The 26,973-nt window shown below is 35.2% G+C and overlaps 2 protein-coding genes across 5 annotated transcripts in view; both read right to left on the bottom strand.

Annotated features, from left to right (window-relative positions):
* The window catches only part of LOC110383199 (protein stum), a 61,298-nt gene extending 58,350 nt beyond the window's left edge, over nt 1-2,948 (bottom strand). Inside the window, exon 1 of the mRNA XM_049851703.2 lies at nt 2,437-2,948. The gene's annotated coding sequence lies outside the window, so the exon portion shown is untranslated. The remainder of the gene's footprint in view (nt 1-2,436) is intronic.
* A 3,139-nt stretch (nt 2,949-6,087) lies between these two features.
* Nucleotides 6,088-26,973, bottom strand: part of LOC110382429 (thyroid receptor-interacting protein 11) — a 48,242-nt gene continuing 27,356 nt past the window's right edge. For 2 of the 4 annotated variants that reach the window (XM_064042461.1, XM_064042463.1), the window contains 7 exons: nt 14,697-17,858; nt 14,089-14,273; nt 13,488-13,651; nt 12,808-13,011; nt 9,583-9,727; nt 8,962-9,191; nt 6,088-8,595 (listed from right to left, as the gene is read on the bottom strand). In XM_064042461.1, coding sequence (XP_063898531.1) covers nt 8,369-8,595; nt 8,962-9,191; nt 9,583-9,727; nt 12,808-13,011; nt 13,488-13,651; nt 14,089-14,273; nt 14,697-17,858 — 4,317 coding nt within the window. In that variant the 3' untranslated portion in view covers nt 6,088-8,368. The remainder of the gene's footprint in view (nt 8,596-8,961; nt 9,192-9,582; nt 9,728-12,807; nt 13,012-13,487; nt 13,652-14,088; nt 14,274-14,696; nt 17,859-26,973) is intronic. The other 2 variants (XM_064042462.1, XM_064042464.1) reach the window with 1 other exon arrangement.

Genomic DNA, 26,973 nt, shown 5'->3' with positions numbered 1-26,973 from the left:
AAGTGAGCAAGGTCGTCTGTAACATTGACAAACTGCACTGCAGCCTACAGCTAATTACTTATTTACTTCACACCTTACTTGCATTCATTAATAAAGTAAAATAATAGTTTATTTCCCTATCCTTTTTCTTTATGAAGCAAATTTTCATTTATATTCTCACCAAAATAATAGATAAAGATTAACTAGTTAATATTTTTGTTTGTTTTTTTCCTTAAAGCTCCGAAACTTCTGAGCCGACTTGAATAATTCTATCACTGTTGGAAAGTTACACTCTTCCCGAGTAACATAGGCTATATTTTATCCCACTACGAGCAAAAATTTTAATCATCAATAAAAAAACTGTAATTATTTAACATATATTATGTTGTAGGGGTAAAAATATAACATTTTGTCTATTTCTTCATAATAAAAATAATACATTGATTATAAGGAAAAACTTACGAAAACATGTCTTTCATTTTGTACCTAAAACATGTTCAAAGGATCTCGTAGCAAAATGGCTACGAACTTGCTACGACGCGTGGCAAGATTATTTACGATCAAGGTTAGGTTGTTAAAATGCGAATATAAATTATCTATACATACATGTTTCTAGTGTTTTTAATAAAGGTTTAATTAATTCTTTATTTTTGTTAATCTACTAATATTATAACTGCGAAGTAACTGTGTGTGTGTGGCGTCTATCGCTTCACGAGGTGACTTCTGAATCTATAGATAAATTAGGATATTATAATCACTTTTTCTATGTAGGTATATGTAAGCGAGCTATTTATCTTTCGGCCTGTGGTGAAACAACGAGAATAATGTACTAGTAATTACACATATACAACACATATTTATATTGAAAAAGCCAATGGTATGTTGGTTACAGTTTCTCGATAAAACGGCTGAAAAGATTCATATAAAATCTAGTATCATGACAGAGGGAATTTCTTTGAACTTAGGAACGTCAAGTAGTTATTTTATATCGCGAGAAAACCCACAGTAAATAGCTAGTTACTCAAATTAATTTGTAAAACGAATTGGCTAGCTGTTAAGTTTTCGCCTTGAGCTTGGACTAAAGTCTAGACTTTTAGTCAATTGCAAGTCCTACAAGGTTATGTGAACATCGTGTAAGTAATTTAATGGAAAACTAGCCGTTTTCGCGGATTCGCCTGTATTTACAACAAATACGCTAGTTACTGAAAAACAAAAAATTCTACGTTGATAAAAAACATGTAAGCTTCTTTATTTAATGTCATAAAGCTGAAAAGTTTGTTTATTTAAACTTGCGAATATCAGGAACTACTGAACTGATTTGAAAAAAATCTTTCTGTGTTAGATAGACTGGGAAGTTTTTATCTCTAGTAGAGTAGCTTATGCGGTATATGGGTGAAAGCTTGTTGGCTAATTACCATACCTTTCATGGTATTTATTAGATAAGGACTTTTCATGACTTAAATATTAAAAACTTCACGGAGTTGTTGGTAAAGAAAACGGACTTCAAAAACCTAGGAAAAGGAAGAGGTGTTATGTGCCATAAATTTAATCGGATAAATAGTGCAATCCTCGTGGTATGTACATTTTTGTGGTCAGTAGCAAAATTCAAGGTTTTTTTTCGAGTGTTTTAAGGAAATAATAGTTATTTGTTATACAAGAGTGCAAAGTTGCTTTTTAACCGCGGGCTCAATTTTGATGACCGAGCAAGCGAAGGATTCTTATAAGGATTCATAAAACGATACTTACTTAATTAGAATCCTGAGCGATAGTGAGGGAATCAAAAGAGCACAAGGTGAAAAATCTTTGCACTCGAGTGCAACACGTAACTTTTCATCCCACCTCATCGAGGAAATTTCTAAACTTAAAAAAAGAAAATGGCGCGCACGTCACACATGGCAAATTAAAAAGATGTACCTATTAAAGTTCATTTATTTGAAAACTCAGTTTAAAAATAAAACGAGGTTAAAAATCTATGTAAAACCAATAATAAAAATTACTTAATTAATTGAATCATTATTTTTAGCAGTATTCTATTTGTTTAATATGTATTAGTTTGAAAAGTCTTATCAAGATCACATGGAGTATTGCACACGATGTTCTAAATTCAAATCACTTTGCCGCTCTAGAGGATAAAAGCGGCTTTTGCGCTCAGATATCAAAGGGTAAAACTACTATTTCCGAGATGGTGGGATGAAAAATCTATTTCTGTAAATGGTAACATTACAAGCATAAAAAATTAAACGTTAAGGTAAAATAATACCTGACCAATAAGAACTTATTTATGTTTTAGGATTGAAAGATAAAATATGACCCTTGAAAAAGTGGAGCACGGAAATGCTTGGTAGCTATACTTATTACAATATTGCTTGAGTTCTGAAAAAACAGGTTTTACGTAGATAGCATACACGACATCTTTATTTTGCAATAATTAATGTAACTGCATAAAGCGATACTTACTTAATATTAATTTAAATCCAATTTAAGGGCACACAGCACACACTAAAACAGTATTTTTTTATTACAAAACAATTATTCCAAGTCACTAGTTCACATTTTTGCTAATATTTTACAAAAACACACATTTAGAACGTCATCATTTCAATTTTATTTTGAACACGTAATATAAAACGTAAATTGCCACCATTTTTAATTTTCTGGCGCGAAAGTAAATCGTTGCTGTCATTTTTGAATTTCGAACCCACGCACACACTCACACATAAAATTAATATAACAGATTGAACATTGTTTCCTTGTGAAAAAAGTACACATGAAGGTTAGATTTTAGTTTCTCGGCCATGATGCGAAAATTTTGCATATTCAACACTTTTTGCACATAAAAAAATTATATTAGAATATTAAAAACACTGGATTGGTTGTTGGCATGATCTTTTTGTAATTTTTTGTTAAAAAATAGTTGTTTATTATTGTTTTGTTTTTAGTTTCTAAGGCTACGCTATGTCTTGCAAGGCAGTTGTGTTACAACTGACCATTGTGTGAAGAAATGGGGGGGATTGTGGGGTGGCGTCGGGGGGGGCGCCGTTAATCACATGGGGTGGAATAATTTTGTTTTTTAATTACGCCAAGGTGCGTTCGGCAGCGGATTTTACTGTTATTGGTGGTATTTTAGGTTACGATGTCATGTTCAGAAATACGTAGTGTGTGATGATTTTATCCGGCGCCGAATGGAATGAGGGCAACATGTTTTTACTCTATTTTCATTCTAATATGGCGTCAAAAAGTATTTTTGTTAATTTTATTATGAAAAAACAGTTTTACATGTTTTATTATTTTTTGTGTAATGACTTACAGTGCTAAGTTAATTTGAATAAAGCCAACCTTGTGTTGTTACATGTGGCTATTGAAATAATTTCATTAATTAAGAGTTTACCGTACATTACATGTGTGGCATATTGTTAGGCGATGTTGGACTCGAGGCTATGCGGTAGCTGGGAGTTTATTTGCTTATCTCTGGTTTATGTTGACACTAAGCTTGAGGAGGTGAGCAGGGATGAAGGCAGTTTTTAAAAATGTAAAATATATTGTGAAGTTGTGGGTGACAGTGGTCGCCTGTTTAACGAAACAAAAAAAAATGCTTGTTTGCAAGATTGTGTTTCGTTCTGAAAGTTTCAGGATTTTCTCAATTACGTAAAATTTCTCCTCACTGAGAAAAAAAAGGTTGTGGTAAGCACCTTAATGCTGACCACTGTAAAATTAAATGGTTGTCATTCATCCAAAACATTACATGATGATGCAAAAGATACCTAAAACTGTCTTTATTAGAAATACAAAAGTAAGTAACTCTGTCTGTCTGTTTGATTATACTTATGTCTGTGTGTCCGTCCAGCTCAATGTACCTAGGTAGGTACTCCGATATTAGGGTGCACGAAGCAGTTCCCTCACAATTTTAGTAAAACAACTAAGTAGTTGGACAATAAAACGATTTCTTAAATGGTCAACATAAAAGCCCAAACGGCCAAACGAGAAACATTCAATAAAGTTGTTCACCAGTATTACAAGCGGTTCCATCCTTCAACACAAGGTTTTATACAGTGACCGTGAACACGGCGTTATTAGAATATATTACTTTTATACACTGGATTTCGAGCTTTTTTTGTTAGTAAATTACTGGTGTAAGTAAGTAGTTAGCTAGTAAGCAAGTTAGTAGGTACAACTAGTACGTACCAGCTTTATTAATGTATTGTAAGATTTTTTACTAAAATTCAAGAATTTGAGTTTATTTTTTACTAAAACACACCATCTATGTGTGATAGGCCTTTGCCCTAAAGTAGGACGATAAAAAAGCTGATGATGACAATTAAACTGGACTAAACAAACCAGGACTTGCATTATTGTATCTAGGATTCGTATCGTGGATACAAAAGGAAAACTAAAAGATAAGGAGGAAGAGTTTTCTAAACTTTACAACGAGGATTTTATTGTTTGTTTGCACCACAGATACTCCAAAGCTCCCGGGAAGCCAAACCAAGTGAAACACCACTTGTCACATTAATATTGTAAAGACGAAAGTTCATATTTAATGAAGGTTAATGTGCTTTAAAGGCCTATGTAACTTGTAAACTTAAGCAGTAATTCAGCTATAGAAATACGTTTAGGTCCAAGATAAATTAGTGTGATTCAGCACCGACAGCAGCATAATGAGTAATATGCGAGCGGGGTTGCCGACCCTACCTCCGAGTAGGCAGTGCGTATATACGTATGTCGTAGTCATGTTAGACTGGCTTATTAAATGAAATGCTCGATACAACTCGATAAAGAAACAAAATATAAAATTCATTTATTCAAAGTAGCCTGAAAATTAGGACTTTTTGAAGGTTAATGTTACAAAAGACAATAGGTACTAAAAACACCCGCCCTTCACCATTTCTTACGAGTTTTTTTAGTAAGAAGAAACGACGGAACAAACTGCCCAGCTACTAATAATTTCATCAAATGTCGCCAGCTTTCAGGTATCGGTAACTGAGGAAAGATTTTAATAATTATTTCAGTGTTAGAAAGCCCATTGATCAAGGAAGGCTAAATATAGACTACTTTTTATCCTGGGATGCTTAATATTTTCCAGGAGACGCGGGTGACACCTAAATTCAGTGCTGAATTTTTCAACCAGATTAGCGAGACAAAAAAGCAGTATCTAATGAAGGCGATGAAGGTTAATTAATATTGTTTAGCGGAAAGTATTAGCGTCATGTAGTACATTAAGTAGATAAGAGCTGTTATTAATACCGCCGCACCTGTGTTGCGGAATACCAATTACTTTAATGTTTTGGGTTGAGGGTTTTTAGAGCTTACGATGTTTTTAGTGGGTCCCTAACAAGCCAGTCTTTTTCTTTTTATCGAGTTAGATCACCCAACAAGCCCTAGTGTCAGAATTCTCTAACAAATAGTCGTAACACGTTTTTAGTAGCCATACCTATAAGAGGACGTTCGAAGTAGCACCAGTAATCAAAAATATACGTGGAAACCGGCTGTCGTGGTATCGGTATATTATGGGTAGGAATGATTATTAATATTGAGAGCAATGTTGAGTAGGTATGTGATTGGATGGATACTTACGAAAGGGATAACATACACTTTAACATTAAAAAACCACTCTTACCATTTAGACCCGAGTTGACTGACAAAATGGGCTTTTATTGATAAACATAAGTGTTGTATTTTACAACAAAATAGAACAAAGTCGTCTCGCCATCGTACCGTAACCCAAAACAAAGATTATCCAGTACAGCGTGCAGTCTAGACCGCACCTCTACAGGCCTTCAAACGAGCAGTAAGTACACTCGTCAACTGGGAGTTAGCGGTCATTAGCGGCTCGAGGGACTTAGTCATGAAAACTAGCAGTAGCATGTGATTTCACCCACGTTCGGGGAGAAATACTCTACTACTACTACTCTATGTAGTCTCCCTTCTTAATCCCTTGCGCAATTTCCTTGTCTACTTCCATTAGTATTCCTTTATAAATCACCCCTATTTTAACCCTTAATAGTCTCCCTATGTACTTTTTTGTGCACTCTCTTGTACTTGCTCTATATTTTCCCTTATGTATTTCTCCTTTGTACCATGTTCAGGTTTATGCATATAAAACGTAAAGAATATATTTCAATCATTCATTTATTACCTCATTATGTAAGGAATACAATATTGGCAGCTACCGACTGCGGTGTGACTAACAGATAATTATATATTAAAGTATTTAATAATATTCACAAATTAAAATTTACAAATTGTATCGCTAATTAGTCACATACAAAAATACAGGAGAAATTATAATATTGCTATATTTTTATTGCTTTTGATATATTTTAAATGTCATATTTCATGTAAAATAAATTCAATGGACAAATTGATTAATATTTCATCAATAATTAAAATTAAATACAATACTTCATTGAAATCACTACCAATATTTTTGTATCCGACTTTAAAAACTATAAAGTAGATACGTAATACGAATAATTTGCTGAAAATCATTTAGATCACAATACGGATTGAACTGAATACAAATAATATAATAACGTTTATAATTACACAATGTACAATTCTATACAACTTAATTAATAAGATTATCAGCTGTGTGACGGATGGACTGGATGGGAAAACATACCATTTTTAACGAAACCATAGAAAACAGACTTCATATCGAAAAAAAATTTACTCGACATTAAAAAATGATGGAAATAAAGTATAACAGTCTTAATATCAATTGATTAAATCGTACGAATAGTTACAAAAAATAGGGATGTCAAAGTTCGATGAAAGTAGTGATTAACTAAAGCGTACGACAAAATCGATTGATTGAATTTATCGAGTACACTTCTGTCATTTCATAACGCCAAAGAAGTCATAAAATGCTTTAGATGTTAATTTTCTAAAATCTACGTCAATTTAATAAGAAATCTGTTATTTTTCTGGCAACTGTCAAAACACTGTTTTAAGACAAGTCTGAAAGTTATACAGAGAATAAAACTGCAAAATTGATCCTTATCACATTGACATTCGGTTCAAAATTCTCCAAAACATGTTAGAAATTAGATACTTCACTAGAAATAAGGTAGGTCCATCTTCCCTTCCGAGGCAGCCAGCTAAAAGATATTTAAGGCACCAAAATAACTATACAATCACTAAAAACTACTGAAATTTAATGAAAAACAAAAAATGGATGACGTTTGAACATTTTATACACAAATACATAAATGCTTATTATAATGCGTTTGTGAAGTTATTAATTCAATTAAAATATATAATGGTAAAGACAGTCAGAATTGTACAATTTTAAATAATCGAAGCGGCAGGTACATATGTATCTTTTTATTTTTACTATGCAAGAGACTACTGTAACTTTCACGTAACTGGGTTGAGGGCGTCAGATAGGCAGTCGCTCCTTGAGGCACAGTGGTACTCAGCTGCATCCGTTTAGACTGGAAGCTGATCCCAACATAGTTGGGAAAAGGCTAGCCAGAAGATGAAGTGACACCGTGAGAAATACCTATAGATTTCATGTTACGATCACAAATAATCAATTCCTAAAATATCTAAAAAATATTTTAGCAAGAATTGGACATTGGGTTTTGGTTAGTAATGGAATTCAATATTAGGGGATAGAAGGAATAATTCTTGTAAAATGGCGTCTTTGACTTTAAAAGTTCTGACTGTTGGATATTTTTGGAAATTGATAATTCATAATCAAACATGGGTTAGGATACAATACTATAATTATTATAGAAAAATTGTAATGTCTCCTTGCAAAAATTGAAAATTCTTTGAGAATTACTTCTGACTGCCTAAAAACATTATTTATTTTAATTTTCTTAATATAAATGTGTGTTGTACGGTATATTGTTTTCAATAATATTGGCAGTTATTTAACAACTTAAATAAAGTTGCTTTGACGTATATATAAGTTATCAAAAACAGAATCTGAAATGAATTTTTAACGCGGATTTTTCGTATTTCCGAAATTGCCAGATTCTAGTGACAGATCCGTTTATTTTATGAGCATTGAAAATAACAAAATATTCAACTAAAGAATATATTACACAGATTAAAATAAAAATGCTATCAATTGATGAATTTAGACGGAATTAAAACAATAAATAAATGAATGAGTATATTGTATGGAATTCAAAATCATTCATTCTTATTGCTCAAAATATTCAACCTTTATACTGAAGAGAAAACTTTAAAGAAGTCCAAAATATGACATTTTCAACGCCTGAAAGTAACATGTCAACAGTTATTATGCAATTTTCAAACTTAATTAAAAGTAATAAAGTAGATATTTGAATGACATATTTTAGACTTCAAATAAAGTTTCAAAAGCAACATTTACACTAATCAACGTTCGGGTTAATCTTACAAAACGTATTTATTAAAATCACATATCTTTCAGTACAGATTTCAGTATAGCGCCCTCCGTGTTCCTAGTTTGGTTGACACCGGTGTCGAGACTTTGTGTCAGGACTCTCGGCTCTCGGTCGGACTCTCGCGAGAGCTGGGAGGCGGTCTCTATAGAGTCTATGTTTTGGAATAGAAGGTTGCTTGAACTGGTTGAGGGGTTGCGACTGTGGGTTGATTTCGGTATGGCAGCTATTGGGGGCGGGCCTGGAAGAAAATAGGTCAAGTTATAATTTTTGGCCACTAACACTGGAAAAGGGCATAGAACTTAGGAATCAATTCAAAAATTTAAAGGGACGCAATTTTTAGGTTCAAAAACCTTTCTGAAGTAATTCCATTATAAAAGAAAATCCAGTCATTTATTTTAGATTACTTTCATTTCAACTAGATAAACATACAATGATTGACATACAAGAAATGGCATTAAATCATACAGTCAACCATATATTTTCGTTAGATTACATACTATATTCAGTGAATCCCCCTTACATACCAACTGATAGGAATAATGTAAACTAGTATTCAATCTATTAAATAACCTCAAATTTATAATTTGTTACGTTTTATCCTCACCTATAGCAGAATTCTTCCTCGAACTAGGCGTATTGCTCCTACTCCCAGTGCTCTGAGCTAGCGTCATCATGTTCGGCAGCTGAGCCCTGGGCTTGGACTCGTTCTGTAAGAACTTGACGAACTCGGCCGCGAGGCTGTCGGGGGCGGCGGACGAGCGGGCGAGGCCGAGACGCTCGCACTCGCTTTGATTGAAGTCGAGGACTGTTGAGAGGACGCGGAGGACTTGTGTTCTGTGGGAGAAGAGGTTATTTGGATTAGTAAGAGATTGTTTTGATTGGTGATTATAATGTGCGACGTCATAAATTCTTTAAAAAAAAGGATGTTCAGTTCACATCTACTCTCTAATAATCCGATTATCATTTGTTACAATATTAAGAACGACGGTCATATACCACAATTTCATTCGAAGGAACATGTAATTTCAATAATTGGCATTTAAAAAGGAACTTGATATCGTTCTGATGCTGTATATTTGTCGTCAAAAATCTAATCTCTATAATAAGCTCTAATAAACGTAAATGAAAGAAAATAAAATAACAATATTTTAGGTGACATAAAAGAGAGTTAATTCATTAATAAAAGATATGGCAATTGGGTACAAAATACATCAAAACTACTCACTTGTTAGTACTGTTACCGCCAGCAGTCATGACGTAGTTGATCACTAAGTTCTTCACCAGATTCTTATCCACTTTATCCTGCTGGTTGGAGATGGCGTTGTAGTAGCGCTCCTCGGCTGCAGCTACCGATGTCTGGAGTGTCCGGACTGGATGTCATAGAGTTTACGATTTAAGAATGTTCCAACAATAATTAAAATACTGGGTGTCCCATAAGTCCTTTGAAATCTAAATTTCGAATAAAATTTAAATGGCGCGCGGGAATGGCATGCGGGGTGCGAGGATAGCATCAACGGTCTTTGGGAATTCATTCGCCATGGAAAGTTTTACCGTAGCGGACCGTGGTTTTTGTGTGCGTGAGTTTTATGACTCATGTAATATTTCATTTTCGTTGAAAGAAGAATTGATCTTCTAAATATTGACTAAATAAAAAAATACATTCAAACATTTCAGTACTATACAAAATTACAATAATAACAATCAGACAAAATCAAATAGAAATTTATAAAAAAAAACTATTCTACTCTTACCATGCATCTAGTACATCTTCATTCGTAGCATCGTTGCGTGCGCGCACACGACCTCAAAGTATTATTCAGCCACTGGGTAGGGGCTCGGAAACCTCTCACACTTTACCGTTAATACATAAACAATAATATACATGATATATCACTAAATATCAGCCAATAAAAATGTGTGGATGATTTTGTCCACATAAGTTATGCCCATCAGGGCATGATAATGTCGTCCATATACAAAATTTGTTAACAATATGCAGTACTCGTATATTCCCATTAGATATAGGATAAATACGATAAAACCTCAAATATTAACAAATTGTAACAATATGGTGTTAAAAAATGTCTTGTAGAAGCAAAAAATATGAAATACAACCACAAGACTAGCCAACGGGATTTGCCAGTAACTTCTAGGCATGTCAAGGCAGGACTATTTTATCGTCTGATATTCGAGTGATTATAAAGATGCTAAATAATACTTAATAGTGAAAATTCAAGTATGAGCGATCCCCGTCTCCCATTTATTAATTTCACCAGTACCTGAAGTAATACTCAGAGGCAATGTGGCAATTACGGCGATCTTCTAGTTCTACGCGTCTACGGAATTTGGAGCATTCAAAATAAAATAACAAACTATATCTGTTTTGGATATGTAATATGTTTCAGGTAACCATGAATATTTAAAGATTAATATTTAATACCTTCTTTTTTTTAAGTCGATTTTTTCTAGGTTCACATATCCAAAACAAATAAGGACATAAACAAAAAAAACAACATTCACAAAACATTCAAACAACGAGGTGTTGCAAGACATTTACTTGCATGTGCTTCATGAAAATATAATGCAAGAGAGATTGCAACTGCCAGATATTGAAAGTTAATTATTATGCTGAAAAAAAAAACTGATTTTAGATAAACCTTTTAAAGTTGAATTTATATTCAAAAATAATTGTACTGACAGTCACAACCTCAAAAAAACAACATTCACAAAAAATATCAAAAAGCGCAAAATAATAAAAATGGTGAAAACACATAGACGACACGACGTGAAGCCGTTACCCTCAGTCAAACCCCATATGGTAATCTGAGTATCGCGGCCCGCCATTACCGGGTGTCAACGTGACAGCTGTCAGAAGTGACAGCTGTCATCGCGACGGGTGACGGCTGCCGCGGCGTTCGAAAACCTCACAGTTACCAAATGAGATTAAACCGAAGAAGGCAGAAGCGCTGGTCTTGTTTCTTGTATGCAAAGCTGCTATAGACGACGGTACTCGTTTCACTGTGTAATACTTTTTTTACTAAGTTAAATATGTATAGTATTATGACTACATGTAGCTTATATGCCTTTTACAGAAGCATTGGCGATTAAAATACCAGGTATTTTTCTTACTTATGCAACAGGATATACCTATAACATCTCTGGTCTTATTTAGTACATTAATATGACCTTTTTATTTATTTTCCTCTGTAATAAATTGATCAGACTATCTGCATAAGGCACCTAACCGCAAAAAAATAGCAAACACGCTGTATTATTGGGCAACAAATCCTCCATATTTTACCTCGAATTGTTGCCCAAAAACAGCTGAACAAAACAACATACAATACACTAAAGGTGACTTACACCATTTAACTAAAACGACAACCAAATCACAACCAGCCTTGAAACTGCCAACCAATCAAATCGATGATTTGACAGCTGAAAAACTACCGCCATTGGTCAAATCGGCAACTTAACAACTGAAAATAGTTCGTCTATCATTACAGTTAAATGGTGCAATTCGCCATAAAACACACTTGTAAGCTGACACATATATAAAATTGTTATTTCACTTACATTGTGTCATGGAGCTATGTGAGTTCCCAGTTCGGCCGCATACCAACTGGTAGTCTGGGAGTCATCAACCCAGAATTACCAGCTGATATTTGGCTGAAACTCGGTTACTACGGGTCTAGCTGGGTAACTACGGAGCTAGGTTTGTAGGTAGGAATATGGTGGGTACTGATTTGTCAAACATCCTTTTTTTTGTCGCGAACAAATGTACGCCAACAATTTTGGTAAAATCTCGCCGTATGGTATAAGGCAACTTGAATTTTGAGAATGTGGACATATGAATAAGAAAATACGAAAATATTATTATTAAATTCAATATTAAGAATAGATTCAGTTAAGTGTAAAAAGACTGCAGAAGAAGGTGTGTATAATATTTTTAACTTCGCAGAAATGACAGACATGACCTAGGTATTTTTTGGAAATGCAGATAATATAGATACGGTTGAACAAATCAATACCCATATTGTACAACAAAATGGCAATCAGTCAGATCTAATCTAAATTATAAAACAAAACACTACATTATTTATTAGAAATGCATCGGCCATGAGAGATAATAATATTAACAAAACAGATAATCTAAAATGTATGATACAATTTATTCACAAATTAATGTAACATTCGTCAGCTATCCTACACTAATAAATTCAATTTTTTGGGAGTTTAATTGTTGTAAAAGGGATTGCGAAAATGACAAAAAATGCATCATAGAGTAAAACAATATCATATAATTCAACAGTATTTTCATTTATTCAAAACTATTTTTTCTTTAAGGCAAATAGGTCCCCTTTTTTTAAGTCAATAATCAGCATCAATGACTATTTTCGCAATCCAAATAAAACTCTCCCCATTTTACTACCTTCAAAACCCGACATACCTTGTTCCTTCAAATCATTGATTTCAGCTCTCTTGGTTTCCACCTGATCTCCAAGTCTGGAGGCGGCTTGGAGACCAGCTAACGCCTCTTCGAGCTTGAGGTTCAGCCGGGAGATCTCCGCTTGAAGACCTATGTTCTCTCGTCTTACTTCTTCTAGTTTGTTTCTGATCTTCTCTGTGGCTGTGTGGATTTCTCTTTCTTTTTCTGTGGAAGGTTTTAGGAGTTTTTCTTGAGGAAGTGAATGGTTGAGAATAATCTTACCCCATATATTTTTACAAACATATTCAATGACTTTAAGACAATATGAAGAAAAATAAATGAAAGAATGAATTTATTTAGTTATTGCAGGTTTATGGATCGTTAAGGATTCGTTTATATTTTTTGGAATATATTACTGTTTAATGTATCGATATGTACTATCAAGTCAGTATACCAAATATTTAATTATGAAAACCCTATTCATCGAAATAATGTATGATGTACAACATACTTGAAGAATCCATCAGGATTTATCAGGACATTGTACATGCCCCTCTAACGGTGAATTTCTACCAACTTATCAACCCGTTATTTTGCAATTAGAGATTTAATTTTTACATTAGTTCCTTATAAATTGTATCAATAATAAAACTCATTCAACAAATTCCCTAAACATTCACCAACAAGCCCTAAAACCTTACCTAACTGGAACTGCTCCAACACGACCTGCAGATTAGTGAGTGCCGCCTCACTCCTGGACCGCGCGTCTTCAGCGTCACCCAGCCGCGCCTGCACGTCCTCGCGTTGCTTCTCCAGGAGTTTGATCTGGTTGCGGTACGTTTCTACCTCTTGGTTCGCTCGGATGCTGGAATTTTATATAATTTATTGTAAAATTGACTTTGTGTTTACTGACAAGAAGAATAACGGGTATTCATCAAGACCAAAATAATATGTTGGCCATATGGAATGTGCTTTAATAGTATTTGTCTTTAGTTTTGTGCTATATGAACAAGTTGAAATCTATAATTCGTTTTTACTTCAGAAAGTCAAAATCATTCATAATTTTTGGAACGGTGCAATCAATAGTACCCGACTTTTCATAGAGCAAAGGGTCTATAGCTATACTAATATAATAAAGAGGAAACTTTTTTGTTTGTTTGTTTGTACCCTAATGGCTCCAAAACTACTAAACCGATTTCTAAAATTCTGTGTTGGTAAGCTACATATATTTTATCCAGGTACAAGAAAAACTACCCTAGAAACGTTAAAACACCTAGTTTAAATATAAAAACTCTTGCTCACCTATTGCTAGTATAAACAGTACTATTCTGTTTAGCCCGTTCCTCCACCTGGTGTAACCTGGCCTGGCACTCCGTCAGCTTCTGCTCGGAGACCATCAACTCCTGGGTGTAGTTGTCCTCAGTCTCCACCAGGTGGCGCCGTAGGCGTTCTAGTTCTTTCACCGAGTTCTGTTCTTGTTCCGACAACTGAAAGGGTTTTGGACAATTTTAAATTTTATTTAAGCGTTTTCGAGGAAGATACCACAAGTAAATATGTTTAGAAAGATATAATTATCGGCACGAATCTTGAGCTCTGACCTTCATCTGCGCAGAAGTAATTTATTGGGTCCCTTTTGATGAAGTGAGGCGCGGGAGCGGGCTAAAGCGGTGATTGGCCCGCAGTGCATCGCGTCATACCCGTCACTCATTGGTTCTTTGCTAATAAATCACTTCTGCGCAGATGTAGAGCAGAGCTCATGATTCGTGCCGATAACTATACTCAAGTCACGGACAGTTAAATCTTTAAGTTAAGTAACGTTTGATTATTTCAAGTTAGAGTTTTCAACATATTAAATGAGCAATCTACTGAATTTAAAACATAAGGAAAGATTAATTAAAGAATGTATTTACCTGTGATTTTTCTGCCGATAATTTCCTGGCAGTCTCTAACTGCACTGCCAAATTCTTCTCTAATTTGTCACACTTCTCTGACAAATTCTTGACTGTTTCGTTCGCCGTCAACAGATCAGCCATGACTTTATCATAATCAGTTTTAACCTGATTCAAAGATATTATAATTCCATCCTTCTCTTTAAGCGTTACCCTTAAATTCTCACAATTTGTACAATTACCCGAATTTTGTACTAAACGATCTTTTTCTTCTATGGCCTTCTTAAATTCACTTGTCTGTTCTAAAATCACATGGTTTAGCCTCTGAATCTCATTATGATACTGTATGCTTTCATTGTGTTTTAGGTTGATTAAGTTAATTAGTTCAGTTTTTTCGGCAAGCGTGCTGTCTATAATTGATTTGTATTCTGCTGCCATTTTTTCTAATTGTGCGTAGTTAAATTTCGCTTCTTCTATTTCCTTCTCTTTAGCCGTTAAAGCACTTTGAAGGTGAGCTACCTCAGTCTCGATGCTTTCCTTCTGTTGTAATAGTTTGATGTAATGCTCATTATGTGTTATGTTTTCTAACGTCGCTTCATTTCCTTTCAACTCAAGAATTTGTTGAGTCAGTTCTTTTGCTTCTTTTTCCATCACACTTATTTTTGCTTTGTATTCTTCGCAGAATTTCTCATATTCTTCTAGACGCCACGTGAGAGTTGATATTTTATTATTCTTCAAATTGATTTCATCATTCAATGAGAAAATCTGTTTATGCAATTCATCTTTTTCATCGTGCAGCCTATTGAATTCCTCTTGGTCTCGATTAGCCATTAAACTTGTGTCGCTAAGGTTCAGTGTAAGTTGTTCTACTGAATGCCTTAGGCGTAGTATTTCTTCATTTTTAGTAGCTGCACTCTTTTCCAAATCAGCTACACTTGCATTCAATGTATCTATTGTAATTTTATTTTGCTGCACAGTACTATTAAGGCCGTCAATCAGGGAATCTTTTTCGCCGAGATCTCCTATCAATTTATCGAATTCATCTTCCAAGTGAACAATTTTACTATCAGTTGCAGACAGCTCAGCTTCAAGTGCCATCTTCCTTTCGTGAAGTTTTTTATTTTCTTCCTTGAGACTCAGAATATCCTGATGAATAGTTTCAGTTCTTTGGCCATTGCTGGTTTCTTCATGAACTTTGGACTCTTTTCCAGATATAATATCTCTTTTCAGATTTGTGTTCTCTGTCAAAAGCTCTCGCTCTTTTTGCTGTAATTCAGCGATTGCTTTTTTTAATACATCAATAGATTCTGCAAGAGTCTCGTTTTCTTTAGAAACTTGTTGTAACTTTTCAGCTAAAATACTTTTCTCTGTAGACATATGTGCTAATTTCTCCTCACCAGATGTACTAGCATTAGTAAGTTGGTTTTCCAAATGCGCAACTTTTTCTTGCAAACTATGTTTGTCGCTCTCTACTTCTTGTTTGTGTTTTATCACGTCATCAAGTTTAGTTTCAAAGTCATGCAGTTTATGATCCAATGTAGCTTTTAATGTTTCTAATTCCTTATGAGCATAAGACTTCTCATCTAAAGCGACTTTAAGATCATCTACTTTCTTTGTTAGTAAAACTTTATCATTTTCTAAAATATGTATATCTATGGAAAGCTGCTCGTTCTTAGCATTTGAGGCGTTTAGACGTTTTTTAAGGTCATCTATTTCATCTACTGACTTTTTAATATTTTCGTGATCCTTATTATTGACGGTCATTTCTAATTCTGCCACTGCGTTGCTCTGATTTTTGAACATCTCGAACTCATCCATCATGGTCGTATATTTCTGTTTCAACTCATGCATAGAATCACGAAGCTTAGTTTTTTCGGTTCTTACTTCATCAAGTTCCCTGAGTATCCTTTGGATTTCTGCCTCAAAGATTTTATTCAGTTTGTTAGTATCAGCAAGTTCCGTCTCTAATTTTGCTAAGTTATCTTCATGAGTTTCTATTATGGGTTCTAACTTGGACGTATTCTTTAGATTTGCAATCTCAGAGATAAGGAAATCATTGTTTTTCTTCATCTCATTCAGTTCTCTCTCAAGATGTTGTATATCAGTAGTTAGGAAATCGTTTTCTGTGGTTATATCATCTATTTGCGTTTGAAGATGATTGGAATTTAATTTTTGCTCTGACAACTGATGTTCTAAAACATCTATTTCTTTTTTAAATGAATGTAAAGTTTTGAAAGCACTTTCTAATTTGAAGAGTACTATATTATCACCAGCTGATGGTATTTCGCCAACATAATCAATAGGAAGTTCAAAGTTTACATATTTGTTGTATAATTGCATGATCTTTTCAGGTTTTATTGTTTTATTGTCTACAGTTTCTTGACAGCTACTTTCTTTTTGAGCTAGTTTATGTTTCAGTTCACTAATATCTCGTTTGAGAGTCTCAATCACACCTTTAGCATTATCATCTATATTGATTTCATCTAAATGGATTTGATTAGAATTTCTCCTATCCTTCAATTCATTAATTTCTTTCAGAAGCTCTTCATAAGTTTCTCTTGGGACCATATCTGATACATCTAAACGCTTGTTAGCTACTTCTATTTCATGCTCTAACTTTGTTACCTGTTCTTGGAGCTTAAATACTTCCTCGTGTAATTCTTGATTTTCTTCCTGGAACTTTTCAGCGTTCTCCCTGAGCAGACCATGTATTCTCTCTAGATTCTGATACTTATGTTGCAAGGTATCGTAATCAGCCTTAATTGCCTTAGCACTATCCAACTCTTTTTCCCGATCGTCAATAGTCGCTAATAACTTCTTATTTTGGGCTGCATATTCCTCATTTGTAGTTTTGAGATCTTCATGCTCTTGTTTCAAAACTTCGAAATTAGACTGCAGCTCTCTTTTCAATGTGAGAAGTTTTTCCATCGCCTGTTGATGTTGGCTGTCTAGATCTTCTAAGTTTGACGTGAGCTTTCTGTTTTCTTCTCTCAGTCTTTCGACTTCATTGTCAGGTCTGAGGTCAATGGTATCTCTTTCCCTCAGGTTATCATCTTGCGACTCTCGTAACTGCTTTCTGTAGTTCCTTTCGTGGTCATGCTCTGATATTTTCGACGTTTGGGGCGGCGGGTCCCAGTACCAACTGGACTCTTCTTCCTTGACGCCATTTTTTCTACTGAGCTTCTGAAAATAAGGAAAAATAAAATGAATGATCATTGCCTCATAACAATTGCTCCAATTACAGCACCGATAAGAGTTCAATATGTTTGGTTTTTTTCGGGCGGTTTAATACAGCAGTAAAATCGCAAGTACATACGGTATGTATGTATTTGACAGAACCTCCACAAGATTTTAAATAAGACTAAAATTATCGCTTCACCAAATCATCATATTCATTTGAAAACGTACAAAAATCCCCAGCTACACGGACCGAAGCGTCCCGAGACCAATTGTACACACACAAGTATGTGAGTACGTCTGTTTAAACATACGATATCGTTATCTGGCCATTTTATGGTCGGACTGACTCAGGCGCACAGTTGAGGACGTAAGTCATCGTATGTGTTAGCTTAGCTGAAGCTAACTGGGATATTAGTAATGCGGCACACATGTTGTAATCGTGGCTGGCTTTATTTTAAGTTGTAACTTCAATTGTTGCTGAAGTTAACGGTACTAAGTCGGTTACATGAGTAGCACCTTCGATAATGGTGGACAAATAAAATCAATTTTCACTCACTGTAAATATAACACCATACAAACATGCAATAAGTATCTAAAGAAGTTATGGTTAAAGTAATAGGTCCAAATGCACTTTAAACAGAAACTACTAGAAACAGATGACAATGTATTAATTAACGAAAACCTACCAACACCATACACGGTACAATTCAAACATCCATCTATCTATTCATCTTTTAAAAACCCATGTAAAATTCTGACAATACTAAAAACCAAACCCAAGTCTTGTAACACCGGTACCAGTATCGCAGTAGCCCCCATTTGCTAAGTGAGCCGTGAAGATTACACAACACATTTGGTGACAGAATTCACGATAGCACCCGTTTTACACCTCCGTCACTCCGAGTGGAAAGTATACGATAAGGCGGTTGAAGGAAATACCGTTTTGGAGAACAATTGGTGTAAAGTGCAGTCGTTTAAAAGCTAAATAGTGGGCTGATGTGTGAGAAGTTGAAGACGAAAGGAATTATGATTTTAATATTATTCAAATTGAAGAACCTATAACTGCTAATAATGTAACTTAAGCATGTAATAAGTAGGTAGCGGAGATCAGACAGGGAGTCACTTTTTGTATAACACTGGTACTGGTTTAACTGGATGCCGACCCCAAAATAGTTGGGAAAAGGCTACGTAGATGATGATGACCTTAACTAAGGAATGCTGTCGAAGAAAAAACCTAATAATGCCCAATGTTGAGGAAAATCTGAAATTCCTACTCATGAAAACCTTTTCAAACCATGCCGCACAAACGATTGCTTCACAAGCATCTTTATTATGCTCTCGCCATAGCTGATAACGCACTGATAATTACTTTATCTTAATCCGTAGAACATACCGGACTAGAACACAATCCTAGTTACCATAAAATCGTATGGAGCTAAATGTATTTATGAAGCATTTATATCAATTGGTTCAAATACCAGACGAACTACTTGTACAACTGCCTGGCAAGTTCTTACATTTATCTCTGTCAATATGGCTAACGATATTTTAAGTCCTTTCTAAGTCTATCGATTCATAGAACCTTAGGAGACACCTCTTCTTTCTAAGCCTAATTCACTTTCAAAATATTTTTGAATTTTATTTCTTCATCAATCATAAAGTCATCAATATTAAATTCACTGATTCTGCATCATTGTTAACTATTGCTGCTATCGTAACAACTTTATCCAAGAATTAAGAATTAAATTCTGAAGTTGTTAGTCTTTCCTCTCTAAGACCTCTTATAACAGGAAAAAGTTTCTTCTTGTCATGGTTGATAACCACCACCTTATCTCAAACTTATTTGTGTCGTATCCGCGTTTTCGTTATGAGTCGATGGTTCAAGAAAATCCTGTTATGAATATGTTCATATTAGCCTATCATTTTTCCTGTTGGTGTTTATTCAGCACTTTTTTTGAAAAGAATTCGTCAATTTCCTTATTTGGATCGTGGTGTTTAGATAATTAGAGTTTACTGGAAAGTTACGTCATAATACGAAGTTGTATTGTGGGTCTCAAAAACTCTAAATCTTAATAACATATTTCTCTAATATTTGTTTAAAGAACTCGTATAAAAAAGGTCATTGCCACTTCAAGAAAATCATCGATTTCACAATAGTTTTACTTTAACCCTTCAGGCCTTTTGTTAATGCTTCCGCGTATACCGATATCACTAGCTTTTACTACGGTTATAAACCATTTATGTGCTATTGTAACGAACGGACACTGAACCTAGGACTTGGCGTATCGGAAAATGTAACGAGCATTTGCTTACACGACGCGACGTCTGAAATGTGAAGTTTTATGTATAGTAAGAAAATGATTCATGATTCCATCGAACCATTTCACTGCATTCATTTGACAATCGATGGAGTCACTGTAAGCTTAGAATAACAAGACAAACATATACCTGATTCTAATAAACAAGCCAAAACTATAAATGAGATATAACCTAGCAAAGCCAGACATAAGAAAAATCAAGTCACAGACGACATGAATGAAACTCAAGGCGCCTAGAACCACTAAAAATGCTAAATAATTCCTACAATAATGAAGATTGCGCATCACTCGGTACTAGGGAGCCTTGACCGAGTTCCCGTCGTCTTGTCAAACTTCCATAATTGTTCGAATTACGTAAGGACCATTGTCAATTGTACGACAATTCGAGACGGTGCTAGGTAAGTTTACTGTTTTGACCAAATATTGGAATTGGAAGGGATTAGAAGACGCGGAGAGAATTTTGAAAGGTGACTGCATAAGTTAAGCTAAATACGAGGTTTAGAGGTGCATGAAATCAAAGAAGCTAATGTTGCATTGGAAATTGCAGTGCTCTGAAAACAGACAAGCTTTCCAAAACCCCTATTTACTTTTTCAAGGGGGCGTTTTGGGGCAGCTGTCAACTAGCTTACTTTCAATAAACATTTTTGACTTTGACAACTGTTAATATAAACTTTTTCAGCATAAGATTATTTAATATTGATGTCAAAGTTTAAAAAGAACCCAGTAGATTTCATGTTAATTTGAACTTAATTAATTTTGCCCAAGCGACATCTTATTAGCCGAAAATTAACTAGACCCTAATAAATATTTGATAGCATCATAACCGTCTGACTTCATGGACCATTACATCAACTGATGAGCAGAGCTGTGTCGTAACAATAACATAACACGTTGGGATCACCAATACGATGACTGATCTTGATTGTAAACTAAAGCTGGTTGGGGATTGATATTCAATAATATATGTCGATGAAGACGATGAAGATATGAATAAATCTATTGGTTTAGAGAAAATTCCCACTAATGTTAGAGGTATAAATGTAGAAGACACTTTTACTATATGTTGCGCAATTTTCATATAAATCGATTTAGTAGGTACAATGGTAGGCTGGAAAGATCCTAAGAAAGAACATAGGGTGCTTTTTGTCCGGGTGCAGAAAAGTTATCTCGAGACAGTAAAAGCTCAAAAGAAAAAAAGAGAAGAGAACAATCTTTATTCGCGTTAGTAAGATATGTTGTGAGATAGTTGGAAATGTAATAGATTTAAAGACATTCTAGGAAAACTGATACATAATGTACAAAGAAGTCATGTTATTTCTGAATTAAATTCTACCAGTATAACTTACGAAAATTACTTACAGGACCATCATCAATACCGATATACGATATTGAAGTAGAGTGGACGAGAATAAATGTCAACTGAAGAACCACTAGTGATACTTGCTTCCTCATTTTACCACCATTCTTCCTACCATATTGGTTAAATCAGACTTTTGAATTTCTAGGCTGTTTGGTTCACCTGATGATAAACAGTGTGGAAAGGATGAAATCTAGAGTTGAGACGAAGTGTGTTAAGGACATCTTGAAGATGAAGAGTAGAAGAAGAGTTATAACAAAGTGATTAAAAGATTTACAGTAGCTGAAAATTGGATTTCACACGTTTCACTATAAGAAATAAAGACTAAATAGAATAGCTGATATTGTTATTAAAATTTGTGTTATTCTGGGGATACTACAAATAAATATAGAGGAAGAATACAATATATGAGATGTAGGTTAACAAGTCATCCATGTATCTACACCATGGACCATGGCAGTTGAAGCTCACACGGGAGCACAATGCAATAATCACAATATTAATACAACTCTCATAGCAACGTTTAATATTTGGTTATTTTCCGCTCTGCATAGCTCGTAATTATTTACTTTTATTACAACACGGTAGTACGCTTTTTGATCACCAATGACGTTTTAAACGGTTACCGTGTTACGTTCGATACAGTTTACACTTGCGGCAAGCAATCGTTTTATTTTGCCACACTACAGTGCATTGGCTCCGATTACGCAGAAAGAAAAAGATGACTTGTTTCCTACAAAAGAAGCGTAAAAGTACTGAAGATAAACTTTTACTGTTAGCCTTGCAGTCTTATCAAGTGAACCATTATGTAATTCTTCAGGCTGCTAGAAAACTACTAAATCTTGCTGCACTTTGCACTAAACACACATCTTCACCGTTCGACAACCAGGATTCAAATAAAATAATAAAAATTTCAAAATTCGAACACGACCGTTAGTAAAATTCGAAATGCAAAATAGGACATCGTTATTTTTCAAATACGTTCGACGACGAACAATGGCTGGCTGTATGCGGCGACTGGCGTTGCGGCGAGCTGGCTGTTTTCAAAACATGGCCACCTGTAACTGTTGTGGCTAGACTAACATACGCTCCAATTAAAACTACTAGATAGAGACAATAGAGGTACAATTTGATACTTTGTAAACTTGCGATGTGAATATTTTAAGTTGTCTTATTGTTAATCGCTGCTTTCATCGCGTTGGTCTTACTCATTGGCTCTGAAGAGATCTAGTGGATTCTATAGGTGAGGTAATAAAACCTCAACCTGAGTCCAAATCAGTCCAGTCCGCAGACTGAAAATTTTTATTGTAGGCCCCGAGCGACAGTGGGGTCCAAAGCCTGTCGTAGTTCCGTGATTGTTCGAAAGAGTTACCGCGGTCCTGGTACATAAAGGGCTAAAGAAGGAACATGGTGGGTTTTAGTCAGTAAGAGTCTGACACTCCCTCATGCTGCACCCACAGCTGGAGGGGTGATATGATGATTTCCAATAAAAAAAGCCTTGGACCTGGTTCTTTTCATCAAAAATGCGAAACTCTTTAAATGTAGAATGACACATCAGATTTGCATTGCAGTATTAGGTATTAGTTGCAACATACGTTTAGCTGATAATGAACCGTCATGGTATTTCCCTGAGGGCGTGACAACGGATTTGCAATCTGAAGTGCATACTTATACTTATCGCTGAATTATCTAAGCTATTCGTAATCAGTATAAATCTAAGAAATTGTGGACAGGCTTATACTGGGATTTTTCTTTTCATTATTACTGTTTGGACGTTCAGTTATTAAACTGCAACTATGCAATACCTTTTGGGTTGCCCGGGTAACTGGGTTGAGGAGATCAGATAGGCAGTAGCTCCTTATAAAACACTGGAACTCAGCTGCACCCGGTTAGACTGGAAGCCGACCCCAACACAGTTGGGCAAAGGCTAGGCAGATGATAAGATAGAAGGAAAACATTGTGCAAAATAATTCAATAGGTAAAAATCGAATAGGTGAATCAGGGAGCATTAATAGCTCTATCTATAGATTGATTTATTGAAGGTGTTAATCATAGATTTTATGAATATAGCTATTTTTTATTGAAATTTCCTTATATTTTAGCAATAGTTGATAATTTTCAGGTTTGTTGAAATAGTATTTGCAAGAATGAAGTTCCTAATCAAAAAGTTGATTTTTCTGTGAAACATCATTCATTACATTAAAAAGCATTAAACCCCTTCTTTGCAGTGGGGTAAAAAGGGAGTTTTCTGAGTTGTTTTGCTTAGGAGTTTGACATTACTTGTACGGGGCTATTATGTCAAAATTCTACCTCTAGCAAGCAAATCAACCACAGATAGAAATAGAAATGGTTAGAGCTCTAACATAACCAGAGATAACTCGCCAACAATATCTTCAAACAGCAGTAATCGAGTGGAATCAATTTCACATGACCGAGCGTCCTTCGTAAACGCAATCACAGCCGGAACGGGTCGCGTGCGCACACAACCTCCCCACCACGGCAGCACGACTAACAACCTTATATCTAACGTCATTAAGTACAATTTCCTTCACATTAAACTAACCAACTGACCGTGCAATGTGCAAACGATGGACAGCATTATGACAATACGAATAAAGTTTAATTTTGTTTAGAGATTCACTTTCGTAACTCGTCAACTGATTTTAGCACTTATAATGTAGCTACAAAGTTGAAATTCAAATGGAGGGGCTAAGTTAGAATGTTATGTAACGAGTAGTGAGCACGTAATGCATTTTTTACTTTAAATCGTTTGTAATAGAGGTCATTATCGGACGAGCGTGTTCGTTGTATGTGACGGAAGCTGGCTCCATTCAAGATGTTTAAGTTAGACCATTGATGTTCGCGATAATGAAAATTGAAGGAAAATAGCATTAGAAAACTGATCAAATAGTTATGACGTTGGCTTCGTATAATTTATAGTGTCTTTTAGAACATGGAACACTCAGTGTGGTCATGTAATCTGCCTAGGCTTTTCCCAACTATGTTGGAGTCGGCTTATAGTCCAGTCCAACCTGTTGAAATGAGTACCAGTATTTTATATAAAGTGACTGCTGCCTATCTGACCTTCTCTCAGCCCAGTTTCCTGGGCAACCCGATACCCCTGTCAAAAATAGTCACAAATATTACTGAATACCACTATCGAGCTTTTGTTTAATACACTTAAAGTGGGCGACTCTTTTCAGAAACTTTTTGCATCGTTAACTGTAATTTACTTCATTACCAAAATGAAATTAAGGGCAGTTTCAAATGACCGTATTTACTCCTGTTGCATCCACACAGCAAATCATTCGCCAACGACCCAAAACACCGCAATCCCACCGTTGACACTAAAATAATAAAGTTGCAATTTCCTTGCAATAATTTTAATTTATGTCTTTTTGTTCTTCGCCGTAAGAGGCCAATGTCGGCGCATGATTGACTAGCTACGAAGGCTGTGAGAATTCTTATTACCAGCCATTCAAAATGAGGGTCTTACGAGCCAAATGACCTTGGTCACCCGACTGTTAAGCCCCGTATCAGAGTAAATGTGACTTGTATGAAATATTGACTAATAAAGGTGAGGTTAGAAGTCAATTTCCGTAAGAATCATTAAAATAAGTACTTAAGCAAGTAAAATCTCAAGGTTCTAATTGGATGTCAAAGGCCGGAAGTGATACGTTACGCTGGGCTAGCTAGCGAACCTGTCTAGCTAGACAAAAACAATTAATAATGATAGACAAAGCTCGCGTGTAATTTACAATTTGACCGAAATATTCTGGGTAATATGTTTGACTTGTAATACCTACTACATTTGCTTAATGATCATTGTTTGCAAAAGCAACATTTTATTACAATTTTCGACTTTAAAAAATTAATATTTTGAAAAAGAAAAAAAATCATAATGTGTTCAGAGCAAAATTTCATCCCATTGAAGATCGGGGTCAAATTAAGATTCTAAGATTTTCTTTCATTCATGGTTGGTTACAAGTGAAGATAATATAAGCGTTTTAAAAACATCAGTATCGACAGTCAAAGCTCCTCAAATTGAGATAAAGACAGTCAAATAAAATATACCACAGAAGAAATCTACTTATATTCTAATATGACAAACTACATCAAACTACAGTAACAGATCACACAATCAACAGTAACGATAAATCGCCAGTGTCACAGCATAACGTGCGCAGGCGCAGTTGTGCGGCAAATCGTCCGGAACTCGGTCATGGCGCGTGCGACTACATGCGGGCTTGCAGCCTTGACAGTAGGCTGAAAACTCATGTGGTACAGACTGGTTAGAAATGTGAATAGGATAGGAAGGAAGAAACTATGATGATAATCATCTCCCGAGCCTTTTTCCAAATATGTTGGGCTCGGCCTCCAGTCTAACCCGATGCAGTTGAGTATCAGCGTTTTATAAATAGCGACTGTCCATCTGACCTCCTCAACCCAGTTACCCGGGCAACCCAATACCCCTTGGTAAACTGGCTGTCAGACTTACTGGCTTCTGACTACACGTAAAGACTGCCAAAGATGTCCAATGACCGCCTGAACCTTTAGTTTAACTTCTAAAGGTTCCAACACTAGATCAAAATTTACATCATATTGGGTCTTAATTTTAAAACCTCGATTCCCTTCACACAACCCATAGTAGCCAAGGTTTACAAAAACAAACCCAGCAGTAACAAAGTGCCATAACGACTCAACCGCAATGGGTACATAAGTGCGGCTCACCTCATCACATCAATCGATTGTGAAGCTAAATATTAACATTATCAACCGTAACCTTTATAGTAAATATTATGACGTGGTTCATTTGTTAGTTACGTCTGTGCTGTGTGACTTTGTGGTTACTTGTATCTTTAAGATCTGTAGGCATCAGCCTATTTACAGTGAACAAAAATTCAAGTTCTTTCTAATGAAAGTCTACATATAAGATGTCTTTTTATTGTCAAACATTATTCCTGTTACAAATATTTGAGGTTATCCTAGGCATTTTCTTATACAATCATTCAATCAACAATTACATTTGAATGAGTATTTGCAACAATACCATGCTATAATGTGTCAGTTATTTTTTTCTGTTTCAACGTCCCCTTTCTACAATATCAACGTCAAGACACATTAGGCCATCTCTTCCCTAGATGATCTCCCAAAATCTCCAGCTAATTCCTCAAAAATTCACGCAAACGCTTCGTACACATAAGTTTAGCAAATAATAGGCAATAAAGAGTCGCTGGCCAGCATCGAGCACAAGGCCTCTCTAGTAGTACACGACACATCTGCTAGGCTTGTACCTCTGTTTAGTGTTTACACAACGGGGACATGTGACTACCATTGACGGAGGTTAGAATGATGGTACGCTGCTGATTTTTGATTAGGAACTATTGAATTTGTAGGTGTTGAATTAAAAAGAGTGATTTGGATGTTAGAATTGATGTTAACG

The sequence above is a fragment of the Helicoverpa armigera genome, chromosome 28 (genome assembly GCF_030705265.1).
Source record: "Helicoverpa armigera isolate CAAS_96S chromosome 28, ASM3070526v1, whole genome shotgun sequence".
Taxonomy (NCBI): domain Eukaryota; kingdom Metazoa; phylum Arthropoda; class Insecta; order Lepidoptera; family Noctuidae; genus Helicoverpa; species Helicoverpa armigera.
The sequence above is the reverse complement of the archived record's forward strand: the minus strand, read 5'-3'. Positions and strand labels throughout refer to the sequence as shown.